At 40.9% G+C, this 19793-nt stretch overlaps 1 protein-coding gene across 2 annotated transcripts in view; it reads left to right on the top strand.

The window, feature by feature from the left end:
• Nucleotides 1-19793, top strand: part of APBB1IP (amyloid beta precursor protein binding family B member 1 interacting protein) — an 895472-nt gene that overhangs the window by 333586 nt on the left and 542093 nt on the right. For both annotated transcript variants that reach the window (XM_069211356.1, XM_069211357.1), the window contains one exon: nucleotides 16218-16289. In XM_069211356.1, coding sequence (XP_069067457.1) covers nucleotides 16218-16289 — 72 coding nt within the window. The remainder of the gene's footprint in view (nucleotides 1-16217; nucleotides 16290-19793) is intronic.

Raw genomic sequence — 19793 nt, 5'->3', positions numbered from 1 at the left:
ATTTCAACCAAGGAAATAGATTTCAAACATGAAAACAGGTGTAACAAACTCAGGATCTAGTCTCTATTTAACTGTGTTACTCCTAACACAAATAAAAAGCTGAATTCAATTGTAGTAATTGTTGGAAATTAATTAATTGATTCTGTGGAAAAGAACATCTTTACTTGTCAAAGATTTGGGAGTCAGAGAATATCCTGCCTCTCTCAATATTCATCCAAAGATAGATAACAGGAGGATTCAAGAGAGACCTTCCACTGACTTCAGAAATGCATGGTTCCAGTATGTTCTGAGAATCTACTAGGCAGGAACTAGAAGATTGATAAGTGATAGCTTTGCTTGCTAGATTTTAAGTTGCAAAGAAGTCCCTGCTTCTTTGCGCAGCTGCCTGTCAGTGGATTTAAACGTTCTATTTGTGGGAGCAAAAGTATTCTGGATGGTACTACCACCAATACCAATGGTTTGCAACTTGCTCTGTGCCTGGTGATTGATCAATAACAATTTGAGAAAATGCACTTTCAATAGAGCCCCCTGTGCTCCCCATTTGGGAAGTAATATCCGTGTCATGGGTAATAAATCGTATTTGTTCCCTACCCTTTTTATCAATGTCCGATTTTGTTCAATATTTTGTTTCCTACTTGCTTTTTTGGTCTTCATTTTATATTTTTTCCTTTTCATCCGCTTTGGACAATTGAGGGAGCATCGTAATCTTAGTCTTACCCCCTTTTTTCACAAATATAGAATATATAGAGAGTGTATCATTTTCTAAGAGGTGTGTGATGAGCTATGACCATTTCCAATTCTTATAGTTTGATAATTTTGATCTTGAGTGAAGAGATTTTGGAGTGAGTACATATTGTCTTTTAGTCATTGTTCCTCCTTTCCTTCTCTTCCTTGTAAGGATTTCCCCACCTATACAACATATCATCTATATTTCTGGTCCGTGCCTTATCACATTTTACTGTATTCGGAAGAGATAACTCTGAAGAAACAGAAGGTTTATGCGAAGATATTTTTAACTGGAACACCCCACCATTTTGTTTTAGTTAATATTAAGAGCATGGCAGACTGAGATTATGGATTGTGGCCAGAGTTTTATGTAGTTTTATCCAAAAGTTTTAATATGGAGTCCAGTATGCCCTGAAGGGCATGAAGATCAAGTGATATGACAACATAGTCCTGGACTGTTAAACAATAGAATTTACCGGGAGCTCTGGAGTATTCAAGAGATCCTCCAAGGCAGGAAGGCTACTTTTCCCTTGATGTATGTACTGTACCTAAAAGATTCGTTTTGACACCTTCTCTTACCTCTATTTCACCTTTATTGACCCAGGAAACGGAGAGGAAGAATGCTGTTGCATCGGAACTTGCTACATTCACCTGCCTTATTTGGGACTCACTTTTGAGTCATGGAAAGATAAAGAGTGGTGGCATGGATATAGTGACTAAGTTGTGCTGTGAATGCTCACACCCTTCCATAAACAAGTCTGCTGGGTGATATTCATTATATATATATATATATATATATATATATATATATATATATATATATATATATATATACACACACAGACACACACACACACACACGTGTGTGTATGTATATATATATATGGTAGATAGATGTGGTGTTAAAAAAGGTAAACATTTACTTACCCGGACACTATTGTGGTAGTTGGCATCATGGCTATAACATTTTTGTGGGATGATATTTTTATACATGGTATTCTGACAAACAACCCATTGTCACACAGTTTTCTTAACCTTTACAATGGGCTCTGTATCAGATGTTTGCAGATCATGCCATAAAATGGATTTTTAAACTATCCAAATGTTGCTTCATGTGATAAGAACCTTGCTTTTCATTTTATTCTCAAGTACACCCCAGTAACCTGGTGAAAATATATATCTGGTGATAAGTTAAGAGAAGCGGTACGTTAATTGGTGCGTATTTGTGAGGGTGCTTGTGGAATATTATATGAATGAAAAAAAAATTCACACTGATTTGTAAGCCTTGTATCCATATGTATCCCTAGGTTCGTACAATCTTGATACTTAGATATTGGCATAGTAAAATAATAAAACTGTTAGAGCTATGTTGAATTAAATGTTATTTAATATTGACACATGCTCCTTATGTCGCAACTTAGAAAGTTTTAAAAAATTCTCCTCTTTGCATTGGTTTCACGTTTTCAATAATGTTACCTTACAACATTGTATTCATCATCATCCATCTGTACAGGAAGTAAAATCACTGATTTCTCACCAAACATGTCTTTGAAAGAAGCTGCCAAGTGAAAGGATTTAATTATCCATATATCCCATGTCCTTGTCCCAGTTATTACTTTTGAGGTAGATCCCACCTCAACCGGGAGAGGAAAACAGGAAGTGGGGAGGTACCTCCACCCACCCTTTGGTGCTGTAACCACTAGCCTACCCACCTCTGAAACGAAGGCCAAATATATCGACCAGGAAGTGTTACCAGAAATCAAGTCTAGGATAAGGCAAAATGTGGGGTTTCCAGTGGATAAATTGCCCAAACATACTTCAAAGCTGGTGTTGAGGCAGTTCCAGCAGCCAATTCCCTTGGGGTTGCCGACTGTCTAACATTTTGTTGGTTTGGTAAGAAGGGGAGGAAAAATCCAAATCAAATCAGTGTTTCCGGAATCATGTCTAGACTTTATCCCCTGGAAGAGATATAGAAATCTATCCTGAAATCTGTTTCAGGGGATTCCTTTTTTTCAGCTTGGTGGGGCAGAGGTCCATGGCAGAGGAAAGCATTCTTAAGGATCAGACAGAAAAAAAATCAACTAGGCACTAAAGAAATTTTATGCTGGAGCCCATTTAGCAATGATATTTGCATATACTTCTCAGTCCCTTATTACCCACATTAAAAACCTTTTTTATGGCAGTACAGGATGGTTCTGATTGTTCAACCCTTATTGAAGCATTGGAGAAACAGGTAGAGTTTGTATCTAACAAGTAATTAGTCAGGACATCAACCCTGGCTGTAGAGGCATTTATTTTGGCCAGAAAAAATACTTTTTAAAGGAATGGCATGTGGATGCATAGCAGAAGGTGGTGGCTTTGTATGTTCCATTTGAGGTAAGCATACCATCTGGAACAGGTCTGGAGGATAAACTGTGCAACATTTTCAAGGAAAAAAAGTACTCTTTGTCCTTAACCGAATGTTGGGTCTGGTTCAGGATCACAATCCTTTTCTTCAGAGTTTTTCTATTGTCAGCCTTTATGAAAGTCTGGGCACTAATAGCAACAGCAATTTTCCTATTTTGACAGACAAAGAGGAAAGTGGCACAGCAGCCATTTACATAAGAAAGGGAAATCAGGTTCTCCCGCTAGAGCCAGCACTCCTGACTATGTGGGTGAAAACTCTCCTCAACCTGTTAGAGGTAGTTAATGATTTTTCCATTCTGGATGGGAGGAATCTGCATCGGATACCTGGGTGATTCAGGTGGTGAAGGAGGGTTACTGGATAGAGTTTTTGGAAACACCATTAGATTCAGGGATCATTCCTAAACCAGAGCTCTAGGAACTAATAAAAAAGGAGGCTTTGAAAGCAGAGCTTCACAGTTTGCTGTGGAGGACAGGGCAGGACAGTGTATTCAAGTATCTTCCTAGCACCTGACGAGAATGTATGAGTACTATCTCTCTTTGGGCCAACTGCCACTTTCCCCACAGGATGCAATCATTGTAATCCATCGCAGTGGGGGCTGCTCTTACCCTACATAGCAGCCAAGTCCTGGAAACGTCTGCCCCTTTACCTACGAACTGCTCCCACACGGGTGAACTTTAGAAGGAGACTCAAGACGTGGCTTTTCAACAGAGACACGGCCCTCTCAGCATCCAGATACGCTTATGGGTGATAGTGCTGTGCTATACAAATGTTATGATTGATTGATTAATAGCTTAACCATATTGAATCCTGACAAGCCTGCTAACAGATCTGACTCATACCTGAATCCATAAATGATAAATATTGATAACTAGATAGTCATCAAACAATTTTCCAACCTCCTCCTGGCCCCCCTGCTGACATTGTCTGGCCAAACCAGCTGGGGTTTGTTCCGAGGTGCTTGACTGCCCCCACCCTCTGTACAATGTTTACCCTCATGCGCACAATAGACCCTTAATTGGAAGCATCAGCAGTGTTGTTAAACACCACTAAAGTGTTTGATTTTTGTTTAGAATGGCCATACCTTTTACGTCTCCTCCCACTGTTCGGCATCAGTCCACGGTTCCTACCCTTGATCAGCCTACTCTGCACCTCGCCAATGGCGTGCCATTGCCTTAATGGTTCCACTTATGCCCCTGTTCTCTGTCACTAGGGGAACAAGACAAGGATGCCCTTTATCTCTATTTTTTTACAATGGCAATGGAGCCCCCTGGGTTTCTGACTTTGCCAATAACATGCCTGCAGGGGTCTTAACTTTACTGCCAGAGGGACTTTGGTGTCTATGTACGCAAACAATACTACACTGTATGTCCAGGGACCCCGGGTGAACCTCTCCTCAATCATTAAGGAGGTTGTCTGATTGGGAGGCTGCTCTGGAATTCTCATTAATTGGTCGAAATCTACCCTATTTCCCCTCAACTCAGTCATGCACCAGCTTGAGCTCAAATAAATGCTACAGTGGGCAACCGAGGCAATCCGGTATCTGGGAAAATGGCTCAGCAGGGATGTTGATGAGCTGTGGAACTTGATCTATGGGCTGGCTGTGGTCTGGTTTGAGGATCCTATAACGGCCTGCTCTAGACTACCCTCGTCCATGGAGGGGAGGATTGCCGGAGCAAAATTATTGTCTTACCTACGTTCCTTTATTTATTCATCAATATTCTGATCCTGCTAATGGAATAATTCTTAAAGCAACTTTGTTATAACCTGGTGGCCCTAGCCTGGGCAGGTAGACAATCAAAGGTGGTGTGGAAACTTTAACATTACCATTCCAACAAGGTGGCCTTAATTCTCCTGAAATGCATCTATAAGCCTATTCTGCTCAGGCCCAATTCATACACTACTGGCTACACCCTACATGATTTCAGAAACACACTCAGGGGTGTGCAATTCTCATAGCCCAACACCCAAGATTTCATGTTTACTTTGTCTTTAGGACAAGTAGGCCCAAACCCCTGCAGCACAAATTCTTTGGCTGCCAGTTTACAGTACCACATTATGGAACACAGAACGGAATTATCTGCAGTTGAGGTAATAATTGCATTCATATGTTTAAGCTGTTCAAGCATTTATTTATGGCTCATTAATGCAAAGCCTTTATTATTAGGATGAGCACTGTAAATAAATGTTGGAAACACGGACTGCATTATTGAGCGTGGTTCCAGTAAAAAATAAATAGGAGTGTACACACGTTTGTAAAGTTTAACAATAAGAGGCTATGTATAAAACTTCCAGAATGCTCTTTGATTAAATGAAGATATTTGCAGAAGCCTGAAAGCAAGATTGATGATTCTTTATTTTCAAAATAAAATGTTCACAAAACTTTGAAAACATTTTTTTGCTAAACTACTGTGAAAGTTTAGGTACCATTTCTTTGAAGCATCATTTAGTAAAATGTATTGATGCATGCTAGTATTTAAAAAAAAAACCATAATGTAAAATCACTGTACCCAGTTTCAACAAGATTATGGGAAACATGAAAATAAACAAGCATTGGCAAAGTCAACAGGTCTGACTTTGGTGGTTAGTTTTTTGTTTTTTTCAAAGCGTGCCTTGTTTTGACAAGGCTTTTGTAAATTTTGTTGTGGGAGCTGCCAAGCCTTCACCACTGTACCAAACATTGGCAAAAAGCAAAAAATGTTTGTTGGTTTAAAAAAATACATTAACACAGTGGGTCCTGGCGTTGAACAAAATTACTTTGTGTGCCAATGTGCTCCTTGTGAATGGGCAGATTGATACCACTCACAGTGAAACCAGCCAATAGTTGGAAAGAGAGAGATAGCATTTTAATAAAGCAAAAGGTCTTGCTTTACACCAGGCCTGGTTATGTACCCGATTATTAAAAAAAGTGACAAAAGTGCACCAATGGTATGTCTTTGCACTAGTGCAGATTAATGCATTTTATGAACTCACAGGAATTTACAGAAGTAGACCAGAAAATCATACTACTGGAAAGCATTTGTCGACTTTATTTTAGCACAAGCAAATATGCATGTGTAGATTTACTCATGTGAAAATTTACTGAGCATTTACAAGATCACTTCCCCTCAAACCACTTTTTCCCAACGATGAAAGAAGCTTTACTTTTGCCCTTGTCAGGAGTAAATTTCCAAACATGCAAGTTAGTAGGTTTGCACAGACTTAAAAGGGCAGTCCAACTTTGAACTACTGGTTAGCCGCTACATCTGGCCCCAAGTATATAGATCTGTGGAAAAGTGTCAAAATAAGGAAATTGCTAGTATTAAAACCCTACTGTAGTATTAGCCCCACCATAATCAGGGATGGTATTGTCAGAGCTCTTACACAATAAGGTTGCTGTCAGAATTTGTCACAGCACTACAGGGAACCAAAAGGACAAGTAGATTTGTTTATAGGACAAGAAGATTTATGAAGCAACTTTTCCAAGGACAAGTAGATATTTTATTAAATTCCAGACCCCTGATACTGCAGTGGTGATCGATCAGGTGGCCCCAAGACTACCGTGCTATAGCAGACTAACAGGTCCCTTTGTGCTGAGGTTGACACAGTGCCTTGCGCTAGAGGGACCTGGGATGGCCAATGGAAGTGGGCCCAACTTCACTGCCTTTATACACCCAATATGCCACTACCTCAAAATCCCCTGCTCCCCAGGATGATGGATGAGGGGACCTGTCAACGGGCTCACATTCCCAATGCACCCCCACGCTGGATCACCAACCTCTCTTGTTACCCTTTTGTATGCTATAATGCAGGAGAAGGCACCTATATGTGCCCCCGGAGCTTGGACTGCCTGGGAGAGAGAGACAACACCCCCTATTTCTGAGGTGCAATGGGTTTACTTTTGTGGTCAATCTACAGCCCTGTCTCCCTACTACAGACTCATTCACTTGGCATACGTAAAGGGCATGCCCCCTAAAACTCAATGACTTACTGACATTTTACTGCTTCTGGCTAAACAAAGGGGGGCCATTCACTGGGGCTGGCTGCCAACGCCCAAAAACATGGATTGACTGCGGTATGCTACATATTGCCAGGAAAAGATTGTGAACTGCTGAAAATTTATGCCAGTGTGCTCCCACCCCAAACATATGTGAGGGCTACTAGTTCTATATCTGGAACAGTGAGAGCCAGATGTGATTCCGGACGCTGTATAGGGTTCGTTGATCCTGGGCACCACCTGTGCACTTGCAAGTTAACCCCACTAAGGTCTCCCCCAAGAACTTAGATTGGCCTTCTTGTCTTGACCTCTGAGTGTGACCTGAGCCAAACAATATCACTTGGTGGTGTTGCTCTTTGGGACTAGGTCTGCCCATTGGTGTTTAAGAAAATGAAGGCTTTTCTGCACCTACCGGGATGGAGTGTGTTTGCCTATTTGGATGATTGGCCCCCCAAACTTCACCAAGGGAGGAAGTGATAAAGGGTTAAAAAATAATAAAGGGTTGTGTAGAGCATCATTGTCTGTTAATAAACTCTTAGAAATTCAAACTAGATCCGACTCAGGACAGAATTTTCATCAGATCCCATTTCAAGACAGATATCAGTGTTTTTTTTCTGCTAGGTGGCAGAGCGGTGAAATTGAGAACAAGGCTCATATCCAGGTTATCTCACACAGTGGCACCAGTGGGGCTACAGCTGCAGGTTTTGGAACACATGGCTTTGTGTATGTTTCTGGTCCCTTGTGACAGACTGGAGAATGATAGGATTGGACTTCGGAAGTCAGGGGTGCCAAAGCATATACCAGGGATCATTTAGTGGTCCATTCGACCCTCTACTTTGAAATCTTATGACAGACACTGAAAGAATTTCCAGGAATGGTACACTACTATATTTCTTTAAGCACAAGAGTAAGAAATTGCTGAAATTCTACAGTTGTTGCTGGATGTGTTTCAGAAATTGTTGGCTTTCAAAACCTTAAGGGTCCAGTGGGCTTCTATCAGAGCTTTTTCAGAGCCATGGTCTGGTTCTAGAAAAATATGTTGATTTAGTGGTGAAACTTCTGAAAAGTTTTTGTTTTCTATTTCAAGACCTACCTTTAGACTTAATGCTCCAACATGGGCTTTGCCTCTGGTCCTTAGGATTCTGCAGGGAATACCCTTTGAACCTCTTATTTTTGTTAAGTACTTGTCTTTCAAGGTGCCATTTTTAATAGCTATCACCATAGAAAGGAGGATAAGTGATCTTAGTGCCTCGCTATGTTAACCTCTTTTTTAAAGATACTGGATGATGGAGTTTTGTTTAACCATAATCAGGCCTTTCTCCCTAAGTGGACTTTCAAAATGCATTAGGAACTGGAGGTATTGATGCCTTTGTTTTTTCCAACTTATAAGGAGGAAGAGGTTTCTCATTTATTGGATGCAAAGAGAGCATTTGAAATTTATCTTGAGAGATCTTAGGGGTATAGGAAATCAAAACATTTATTTGTGACTTTTGGTGGAGGTATCCAGGGTCAGAAAGCATCTAATATCATGTTCAGTAGGTGGATCAGATCAAAAATTGCATTGGCATATTCTTCAGCTAATGTCTCACTGCCAGGTGAAATGCAGAGAAGATATACTTGAGGGTGGCAGCCTCTTGGGATCTGTCTGATATTTGTTGAGCAGCTCAAACATTTGTTAAACACTGCCATTTTGAGAGTGTAATGGAGGGTAAATCCTTTGGTAAAAATAAGTTAAATGAAGTATTTTCTGCATAATTTGTTTCTATTTTTGGTGCACTGATTAAAAGTAAAAAAGCATGACTAGTGTACTGTTTCATATTTAGAAGCCTGTGATTGGTTGTGAAGGTCAGCTAATGCTTTGTTAATCCTCACAAAAATGACAGACAAGGACATGGGGCAAAGGCATAATTTCTGTCAAATATTTTTTCCTTGTGTCTATTGTCCTCTTCACAGTCATTACAAAGCCACCTTGCCATGCTGATAGCTGACCTTCATGGGTTTTGCATTGTCAGGAAGTGAGGTAAATAGCCTAATGTTTATAACACCCAGCAGGTGGGTTGAGTTATGCCTCCACCTCCTGTTTTTCTCTCCTGGCTGAGGTGGGATTTACCTCAAAACTAATTACTGTAATGAAGAAAATAGTGATTAGGGAGAATTATATTTACCAGTAAACAACCGGGCATTTCACATCATTCATCTGCACAAGAAGGGACATCACTGCATTTCACATGATCCATCTGCACAGGCAGTGACATCACTGATTTCCCACCAAAACTATCTATAAAAAAAGCCGAGCAGGATGACTTCATTTTCCATCATACATCTGCACAGAAAGTGACATAACTACGTTCCTCATCGTCTATTTGCACAGGAACTGAGATCACTGGTTTCCACCCAAAACCATCCCTAAAAGACAAAGCCAAGCAAGAGCACTTAATTTCCCATCATTTACCTGCACAGGACTGACATCAATGCATCTGTGAGTGGATGCAGCATAACGGCCACAGCTGCTGACTTTGGAACTCGGGAACCAGGTTTGTGACTCGGCATCAGCTCAACATCAGTGATTGTGGGCAAATAACTTAATCTCTCTGTTCCTAAAAAGAAAAATGTGACCTTGTGTAATGTAACTGCTGCTCATGTAAATCACTTGAATACCTTTTGGTCAAGTTCCCATCTTCAGTCTGCGCTGAACGTGATATCACTGCATTTCCCAACATCCATCTACACAGGAAGAGACTTCCCTGGATTCCCACCAAAACTGTCTTTAAAAGAAGAAGCCAAGAAATAGGACTCCATTTCTCATCATGCATAACTGGGTTTTCCATCATCCATTTGCACAGAAAGTGGTATCACTGCATTCATCATCCATGTACACAGGAAGGGACATCACTTCCTTCTCCCTAATTCTATCAACTTAGGGCATGCCATTGCCCGAACTCCAGTTCTAGGGGAACCTACAAGGCAAGATTCTAATCATGTGCCTCTCTCAGCCTTCCATACTGTCAATCCCCAGGATCACACCCAGACGTAGACAACCCAGACACTCACTCACATAGCTTTCACACTACACATACATCCAACCATATACACATCCTACTAACTGCCACAAACCCTTAAACTACAGAACACACATTCCAACTCATGGTCATTAATGCTCGCTCTTCAATAGTCCAAAGACAAGACATTGCAGACCTCATCACTTATAACGGACTTGACACCCTCTTCATCGCTGAAATGGTTCCCCCTACACCATAATACAGGAAACAGCATCCATAGTGTGGACTGTACACAGAATAAGGGAGGAGGCTTCTGGGCCCTGCAGTCATCCATGTGTCCTCCTGGTCCTTCACACTAGGCACACAAGCTCCATAGAGCTACTGACATTCCATTTCCCTCTCTCTGCAACTCATACCACCACATCCAATCTCATCAAAAGGCTTCCTGGGCAGAACAATGATTTCATTGATAAATTCTCAGATCTTCTCACCACCTCGTCCATCCCACATTCTAACCACCCTCTTGGGAAACTTCAACCTCTCAGACAATGCAAGCTCAAAACAAAGAAGTGACATCCTCATCAACTTTGATACACTGAATGTGAAACAGCATGCCACACAACCACCACACTCCAAAGGTCACATCCTCTATCTTGTCTTCTCAACATCACCAGCTATAATATGCAAATCACCATGTCTTTGGACTCCACTGACCACTCTGCCAGCCCTATGTCCCTGCTCAGAGTACTACCAACAAACCAAGGTCAACACAAATGAGAAGACCAAGGGCCAGATGTATGAAACTTTTTTGCACTCGCAAACGGTGCGAATCGCAAAAATCGACCGTTTGCGAGTGCAAACAAGTGGTCTGCGATGCATGAAAGGCATTCACAGACCAAAATTAAGAAATCGCAAAAATTGCGATTTTTTGCGTTGCGACCTGGTTTTGTGAGTCGCAATTTGCGATTCGCAAAATCCACATCACAAGGAAATGCAGCAAAAAAACGCAAATTGCTATTTTTCGCAGAATGGCATTTTGCACATGCAAAATACCATGAAAAGAAACCAGGTGGTAACCTGGTGCAAAATTTAAAAATGCATTTAAAATGCATTTTTAAATTGTACATGTGAAGCACACATGCCCTTTTGGCATGTGTGCACCTTACATGTGCCCCCAAAAAATTTGGGGTGCAGCAGAGGGGGCCTTAGGCTCCCAGCACCCTGGGGTTTTGCATTTCCAAAATTGTGATTTCTGGTTCAGAAATTGAAATTTTGGAAAAGCAAAAAATTTGCAGATATGGGCCAACAGGCCTATAGGTGTGAATGGGGCCGGTATCGCAATTTGCGATTCGGTAATAGCATTTGTGATTCTTAGGAAATCACTATTACCGAATCGCAAATGCGATACATGGTACTTTGCGAGTCGAAAATGGCGATTTCTGAAAAACGCTATTTCCGAATTGCAAAGGGCCGTGATGATACATCTGGCCCTAAGTCTTTAAATTCCTCAAAGACTTTTCCATAGACACTCTAATGCTGGAACTCATCTCTCACCCCATTAACTCCACATCAGATGCCACCATCCTTCTAAAGTATTTCAATAATTTTTTAAAACCTATGTGAACATTCACTCCCCGATTTACAACATTTTACGTTCCAGCTAAACTCTTCGGCATTCTGGTATTATAAAGATCTTGCTGACAATAAACAATCCATTTGCAGACAGGAAAGAAAATGAAAGAAAAACAGAACTACAGAGGACCTCTTGATACTGAAAGCCCTCCACGCAACATGCAGGCACATCATCATATCACATCATCACATCAAAGCAAGCCACTACACCACCACCATCAATGAAACCCATATACAGAAGCAGAACACTGTTCAAGACAATCAAGCACTGTATCAGCCCTCTGCCTGACCCACCTAGTCCTCACACTGAAGAAAATTGCAATGCCTTCACCCTCTTTTTCAGTGGAAGATTGCAGACATCTGACAGCACATTGTTATTTCCAAGTTTGCTTCATCTCGCCCTCCCTCCTCTTCCTGTAGAATCACACAGTGATCATCCCTTAAAGCCCTGCCTCTCTGAGATCTTGCTGACATACTCAAGTCTCTCAAAGCCACTTCTTATGAAAATTATATCTTACCATCTCCCTTCATCAAAGATTCTCTAGTGATGCATTCTTACCCCTACTTACCATTGTCAGTGCCTCCCTGGGCCAAGCTAAGATGAAAGTATACCTGTGTGTTTTTCAGCGAGTTAATCAGGCACATACTCTGATGCAACATAATTCTGTCTTGGAATTCTACAACAGTTCATGTTTGCAAATGGATGTAGTCGTTTTTTACATTTTTATTTATTTTTACAGACAGAGAATCTCTATGAGAAATGATGAATAATAGTAAAAGTGGCATATAGGAATAAGGTAAGCTTAGTTACAGCATCCATTGAAAGAGTGGTAAAAGAAAGTTGAATTGAGAAATGGTACAGAGTCGCACAAACATAAAAAACATTAATGTTCAGTTCAGGGGGTTCGTGAGGAGCAGGTTGTTAAATGTTACAGAGGGCATTGGGGTGAATATGAGACTTTGCCATGCGTTTTCCAGGGCTAAAAGGAGAGGCTTGTAAGACTTCCTGAATGCTTGGATGGCAGTGCTCTCAAGTAAAGGAGATGAGCATTTCGGCGCATTGGTGTCACGAGACAGAGGTTCTGAAGCAGGATGCAGCCTTTAAATGTGTAAGAATGGTTAGAAGGGTATACTTTCAGATTATCATAACCGAAGTATCATCTAACAGATATATTGTATGCTATATATTGTTTGCTCAAATATTGCGTGATTGACGATAAACCTACACCCAGTGGGATGATATTGAAGATTAATCTATACCTAATGAGGTGATATTTCTGTAAACAGTATTTAGGGCACCACATTTCTTTTCAAAATTGTTGAAAGTAATATATTGACATTAAACTACATTGATATTGAGTAGCAGAGCTTATAGTACAGCGGCTCTGTAGATGTTCATAACTGGGCTGAGAATCATACTGCTAGATGGCAATCGTTGGTGATCGGAATACTTCTGTGCTTTTGGGACAGTGTGCCTATTGCAAAGGTATTGATTTTGTTCTGCAATCAAAGCATATTTGTGATGACTGTTGCAATAATCACATTTATAAAGAAGTAGGGCTTTGTTAAAGTGGCCTTAAATTAGTATACAAGAACCGTTTGTTCAATCCTGGTTATCATGGCTCTTTGACTTTGCTAGGCAATTTAGATTGTGTACTCTTGCTAACTTGGGGTCAGACTTACATTAAAGTTGTAGAAGAAATTCTTCCATTGTTTAATTCATTTGTATGTAGATGCACATGGCAAATCAAGCTTGATATCTTCATAACTCAAAAACGTTAATTTGCTGCTGATGAGAATGAGTGCAGACATCCGTTAAATTTTTCCTCATTTATATAGTGACTAACTTGGCATCCAGACAGTAACGCATCAGAAGAGGAATCCCTTGCAGCGTTCTGCTGAGCACAGGGTTACTGAAAGATGTGCTCCTAAAAACAAAATTCGGTTTCTGTTCCTGAACACAAAGTGTCAGCATTGGCAACTTTGAGTTTCTGGTTAAGTCAGGGTTTCCATTGATAAGGCATTATTTCTTTCTTATAACTTTAGTGCTATTTGACAAATCTGCTCACAGTAGCAGGGGTTGGCCGCTTACAGTGGCCCTGTGTGGCTGACGCCTGCTGAGAGTCATCAAAGGCCATTTGCAATGGGGAATGGGTGCCTACAGGTGGTTGGGCGCCATGTCTGGAAGAAGGCCAGTCCCTGAAAACTATCCCTACTGCATTAGGTAGAAGGCTGTGTCCAGAGGGCGTTGTCCATCCACAGATGATTGGGCACAGGCCCTAGCTGTCGGTAGAAATTCATGTGCAGTCGGGTTTGGCCACCAACGGCACGTTATGGGCCTGACCTGGCTGAAGGCTATTTGCAAGATGGGGTTGCCACCTACGATAGGTTGGGCAAAGCCTTTCCATTGGCCAGGTCTTGCAGCCAGACCCCCGTGGCGGGTTGAGCAAAGGGCCTGCCTGTGGGCACGGATGGGAACAGGATCAGATGCAATGCTTATGACCACACAATATTTAAAGCAATAAGTAACAACACATAAAAGCACAACAAAATTAAATAATTATCAGATGCTTTTACCAAAAACAATGCAACATTCATAGTCATCTTTTTCATAGTGTGTGGTACGTACCTGTAGGAATATTCTCAATATTTGTAATTGCATCTGTCACATTAATGATGAGGACATAAACACTGCATTTGGCATGTGAATTATCATTTGCAGGGCTGTTTATTACCATTTCATTTTTCACTGCTCCCAGCTCAAGCCATGTTTGAGGGCAGGGCCACTGCTGCTGACTGTCAGCAGGGAAGGAGTGGTGCACACTTCAGTCTAGAGCAGTGGTCTCCAAACTTTTTAATGCTGTGCACCGCCAGGTGAATAATCAAAATCATTAGGGCCCCCCCCTCAGAATTTTTCACGAATATTTTATAAAGATGGCAATGTTTAAATAAGTCTAGACGTATTTGAACATTGCAGTTAAGTACTGTTACCTTTTTTAAATGCAATAGCATGTTTCTGCTTAAAACAAAACACTGTTATCTGTGTAATGCTTCTTTTGGCCAAAGTCTGGCGCCCCCCCCCCCCCTGGGATCACTTGAGGCCCCCCAAGGGGGGCCCGCCCCACAGTTTGAAGACCCCTGGTCTAGAGTGTGCATGTCACTTTGGCCGGTTGTCTTGCAATGGTCAGCCTGACATGGGCACTTGAAACCTCACCAACTTGAGCTGTCTTGGACAGTTTGGTGGAGAGCAGGCACTGGCCCCTAGTGCCTGAGGGGCCATCAGGCCAGCCTGCTCCAGCCAGTCCTGGCGCTTCTCTCATGCTGCTTAAAATTATCAACAGCCTGAGGGCAGCATCTGGATTGGTTAATGGAATTGGTTCAGACCATACACTGTGATGGTCTGGAAGCATGAGGACTGTAGGACGTATGCCAGTGTATGGAAGTGGGTAAGTACATATTTCATTTTTAAGTTAATGACACACTGTGAGAAACTCACACTACCTTCAGCCTCAATGCCAGAGCTCTCAGTCATGGTCCATTATAAGCACCGTTTATAACAAGCCATGATCGACAGCTTTGGCGTTGACCTTAAAGGGATTGCTGGTTTCTCACAGTGTCTGTCAGTGGGTCAAATAATTTATGTGCATGCCCCCCTAATTATTCTTTCAGCAGCCACCACTGCTTTTGCATACTTTGAAGGGAACAGCACCCTGAAACAGCCTGCAAGGAGCATGCAGTACTTTGTGAGGAACATACAAGAACCAAAGAAAACTTTTTTTTGTTACACTTTAATCCATATTTTATTAGAGAAATGGGTATGTTTACCAATAAATGAGCTGCTCAAGATATTCTCCGTTGCTTCATTGAAAGGAAGGGCCTGGGGTACTATTTCAGTTTTCAAATCAGGGATGTGCAGTTTGCGATGCGTCTTATGTACGAATCGCAAATTACATTCCCGTTTGCAGAAAAGTACAAGCTGCCTAATGAATATTAATTGCACAGGCCACAATCTGGGGCCCTGTATTTGTCTGTGAATGCAAGAATGGAGGCAGGCAAAGTGCAGCAGATGTCTTCCCTTTGCTTTCCCAAATGTTTCCCATTTAGGAAGACCTCATGGGGAGTAGAGACAGCTTAGCATTTGCGCATCAGTTAACACCCAAACTTGGGGGTCGGTCACTGTTTAATGTTTTGTGGCGCAATTTTGCTCACAATTGGTACATACGTATCCGAGCAGCAATACGCTACGGCTCCCCCTTTTAAGCTCCCTTCTCATTCAGAGTAACACTTTCAAGAGAGGAAAGAGTTTTCCAGTTTGCAAGTGGCTTTTATGCATTGTAAAATTGCATTTTGTGTTTGCAAAGCCTATAAATCCCAAAGTTTGTGATTGCAAAGGACTTTGTACATCTATTGCAGTGGACTTTCACTGTTTTTAGCAAACCACATTATGTATTTTTCTTAAATTTATGTTTTTTTTTATCAGATGGAGCAAGCATGTGACGACATCGATGAAATGTTCAGCAACCTACTGGGGGAAATGGACCTGCTGACACAGGTAAGCTGCACCTCCAGTTTAAGACTATCATGAGGTATATACGTGACTTAGGTCCTCTTTTCACTTAAACTGCATCTTCCATCACCAAAGACCCAGGTAGAAATATTGTCCATGCTGGATAAATAAAAAACAGCAGTGAGTTTATACAAAATTAGCACATGGCATTTTGATATATTGCCTACAAAATTGCAAAGATTACATCATCGCACAGGGTCGGAGCCTGGAACATCTGTAGCCATATATATGGAACAGACCTTTTCTCAAAAGTATCATTTCTTTTCATGCTGCAGCCAACAATGAATTCATATATTCCTCTGTGCGACCACGCAAGTTATGCTGAACCTAATTTTTCACTAGCAGTATGATGACTGTTTTACCTCTATTTTTAAACTACTGTATTTGTGTAGCACAAAAAAACTTGTCTTTTGGTGTGTTTGCGCTCTTTAATGGGTGTCAAGTAAGAAAGTACTTTGCACATTGGACTGCCTTTGCACATGACCCATGTGGTTGCAATATGGATAGCTTTGCACTGAGTGTAGGTGGGTGGAAGAGATGTGCACTTTGGGGGAGGGAGATACAGTGTTGTTTATGGGTCCATGTGGAAGGTATTAGTGTCATGCAGTGTCTTCTGAAAAGGCAATCAGAACAACATGGCCTCTTACATTAATGTAGGCTTGTACTCTGGAATATGGAGTGCAAGGATATTGTGGCACAGGCAAAATATCAAGGTACAAAATATTGAAAAGTGCATATAGGGAAGTATAGATTTACTATCATTAACTCCATATCTATGTACCTGACGATATATAAGTTGTCAAGGTAAAAATATGTTGTCTTAAGTACAGCAACTGAATACATAATTATCTTTCAATATTTTGCCCTTCTGACAGAAGAAAAACGGATAATTTCTGGAAGATACATTTCTCAGAATAATTGCACTACCCTTAAATGTTACCAGCTGTTTTGTGATAATGCTGTGTGCAAGCTATCTACATCCAGTTATTTTAGGTTTTGGAAAGCAGTGGCCAGATGTATCAAAGATTTTTACCCATTCTTAGTCCATGGGAAATGTGTTCGTACATATGGCCTTAATGTTCTTTCTCTTGGACAGGACCTCTATGCACTTCAGTTAATACATTACTACATTTATGTTAAATTCTGGGACTAGATTATATTAACTATACCTGGTGTTGGGCAGATTCGCACCATTTTGCAAATGTAAACTTTGCACCAAAAGGGGATGCTAATTGTGCAAAACACTGCACCAGCACTGAAAAAGAGCCTGAGAGCTAGCTGTACAATCTACGTAATTGTGCTCCTGGCGCGCAAAAATACACTGTCTTTAAAACTTACAATGCTTTTGCTGTTATTGACTGGTTGTGGAAACGGTGCAATCAAGTTGTGTACACCCTAGCCTTTTGGACTGCCGTAATTCATGCAAGTGACCAATATTGATTTTTCATTCATTTATGGCACAAACGCCAACAGCATCCTTATCTGTGACAGCCTGGCATTCAAGAAGAGTATTGCCTCTATCCGGTGCGTTCTAATGTCATTGTATTTCCATGAGGATCTAGTTCAAAAGTCTTTGGGTTTTGCATCTATTTCTGAAAAAGAACATGCGAAACCTTTCAAAACTAATTTCAGGCCTAGCAAGTCTAACCCTCTGAAGTAGCATTTGTGGCGAATGTGTTCATTCCCCAATATTATTTGGAAATAGGTAGTCAAATATTACATTTCAAACACATTTCCCCCAACAAATTAGAAGGAAAGCAGTAAGTATTATAGGCATTTAAAATAATCTGAATATGTAATTTAACATGGACTGTCAATATGTATAAAGTATTTTCTTCCATTCCTGCCTTCCACTTCCTTAATTTTCCCACCCTCTCAGGAGATTAAAAAGACTATAATGTGACTGATGAGTTTGAATGGGCAAGAGAGACCAATGAAATCCTACACTGATTTCACAATGACACGTCTTAGATAGTAGCGTTACCCTCAATATAGACATATCTTATGCACTCAGACAAAACAACTGTTCAGTTTATGATTATTTTGCAGGTTGACATAGCAGTTGAATTACTGTGGTTTTACAGTCTGTTTTCAGACGGTCATTATATTGAGAGAGAATATCATTAATTAATATAACTATATATGTCATGAAGTGAAATAACATGAATTATGTATTAACTTCTGTAGTAGAACATGGGTTGCCAAATAATTACAAATGATGCTAGAATATTAATACAAAACAAGCGTTGGCAAAGTCAGTGGGTCATTGTGACCTATTGGCTTTTCCTCTGTCTTGGACCTTGGGTGGAACACCACACACGGTCAAGGCCTATGCAGATGTGCAGGCAGGGGAATACACCAGGAATGAGCATACAAAAACAGAGTAAAGCACAGGAACAGAATAGAGAAGTCAAAACAACCCTAAAGTGAGCATGCAAGGAACTGGACCAATAATGGACATTCAAACTAGGTTGCCACTAGATTTGTACACAGGTAAGACTTAGAACTCCCCACAGAAACAGGAAACGTTAATTTCTCCATGCAGCTTACTCTTACAGATAGTCACTCTTCAAATCCCATAGAAAGGAGGCAACAGAAGGGATCCTGTATCTGGACCCTTGGGCACAAACAGGAATTGTACCCAAATAAATAAGACATGCCCTTATGGGTCCAGCAGGAGACACAGTTGCTATTCCTAAGAAAATAGAAATGTCACACAGTCGCAGTTGGTTCACTCAAGACTACATGTAACACAGGACAAAGGATAGGGTAGGAATTGCCTCCTGAAAATCATGACCCAACTCTTGTACAAAAGTAATACATTTATACACAGGTGATGACAAACTAGCACACTTACAAGACGCAAGAGTTCAAGAGGCATACACAGAAAAAGCACTAGAAACTACCTTAAAAGCTAAAGCAAATAATACGGAGCAGGGCATTCAAGGAAAAACAGAGAACAAACTGTGCAGGACACAAACATGGATACTAGGAACTGTAGCAAACAAGACACTGGAATTGCAAGTGGACTAGAGACTGCAAAAGAAACATAGAGAAGGGCACATCAGCAAGGAGCAGAAGCTAGGAGACTAAGAGAAAATACAAGAGCTATGACAAAAAAGGAATCAGCAATAGAAACATATAGCAGGGATAAAATAAACTAACTAGGCACAATTAGAAAGGAGCAGTCCAGTGCTTGCACCTGTCTGTAGAAAAAAGACAGGAAAGGGAGTAATACAAAGGTAGGCCTGGTAGAAATCTGCAGCAGGCTGCACAGGATACAGGCTCTGGCTGAAGCAAGGCAGGAACTAGACAGGAAAAACAGGCAACAAGAGATCCTGTACAAAGAAGAACTAATTTCAATGCACTAACTAGGAACTTTAGGTATTGGCAACTTATAAGCAGTTCCAGGCAACAGCAAGTCCAGGGCAGAGTCATATGAATGAATTGCACAAGAGCAGTTACATTTTTGTACAATTCTCATCTCTC

The sequence above is a fragment of the Pleurodeles waltl genome, chromosome 10 (assembly GCF_031143425.1).
Source record: "Pleurodeles waltl isolate 20211129_DDA chromosome 10, aPleWal1.hap1.20221129, whole genome shotgun sequence".
Classification (NCBI taxonomy): domain Eukaryota; kingdom Metazoa; phylum Chordata; class Amphibia; order Caudata; family Salamandridae; genus Pleurodeles; species Pleurodeles waltl.
Note: the sequence above shows the minus strand (reverse complement) of the source record. Positions and strands in the feature narration are given on the sequence as shown.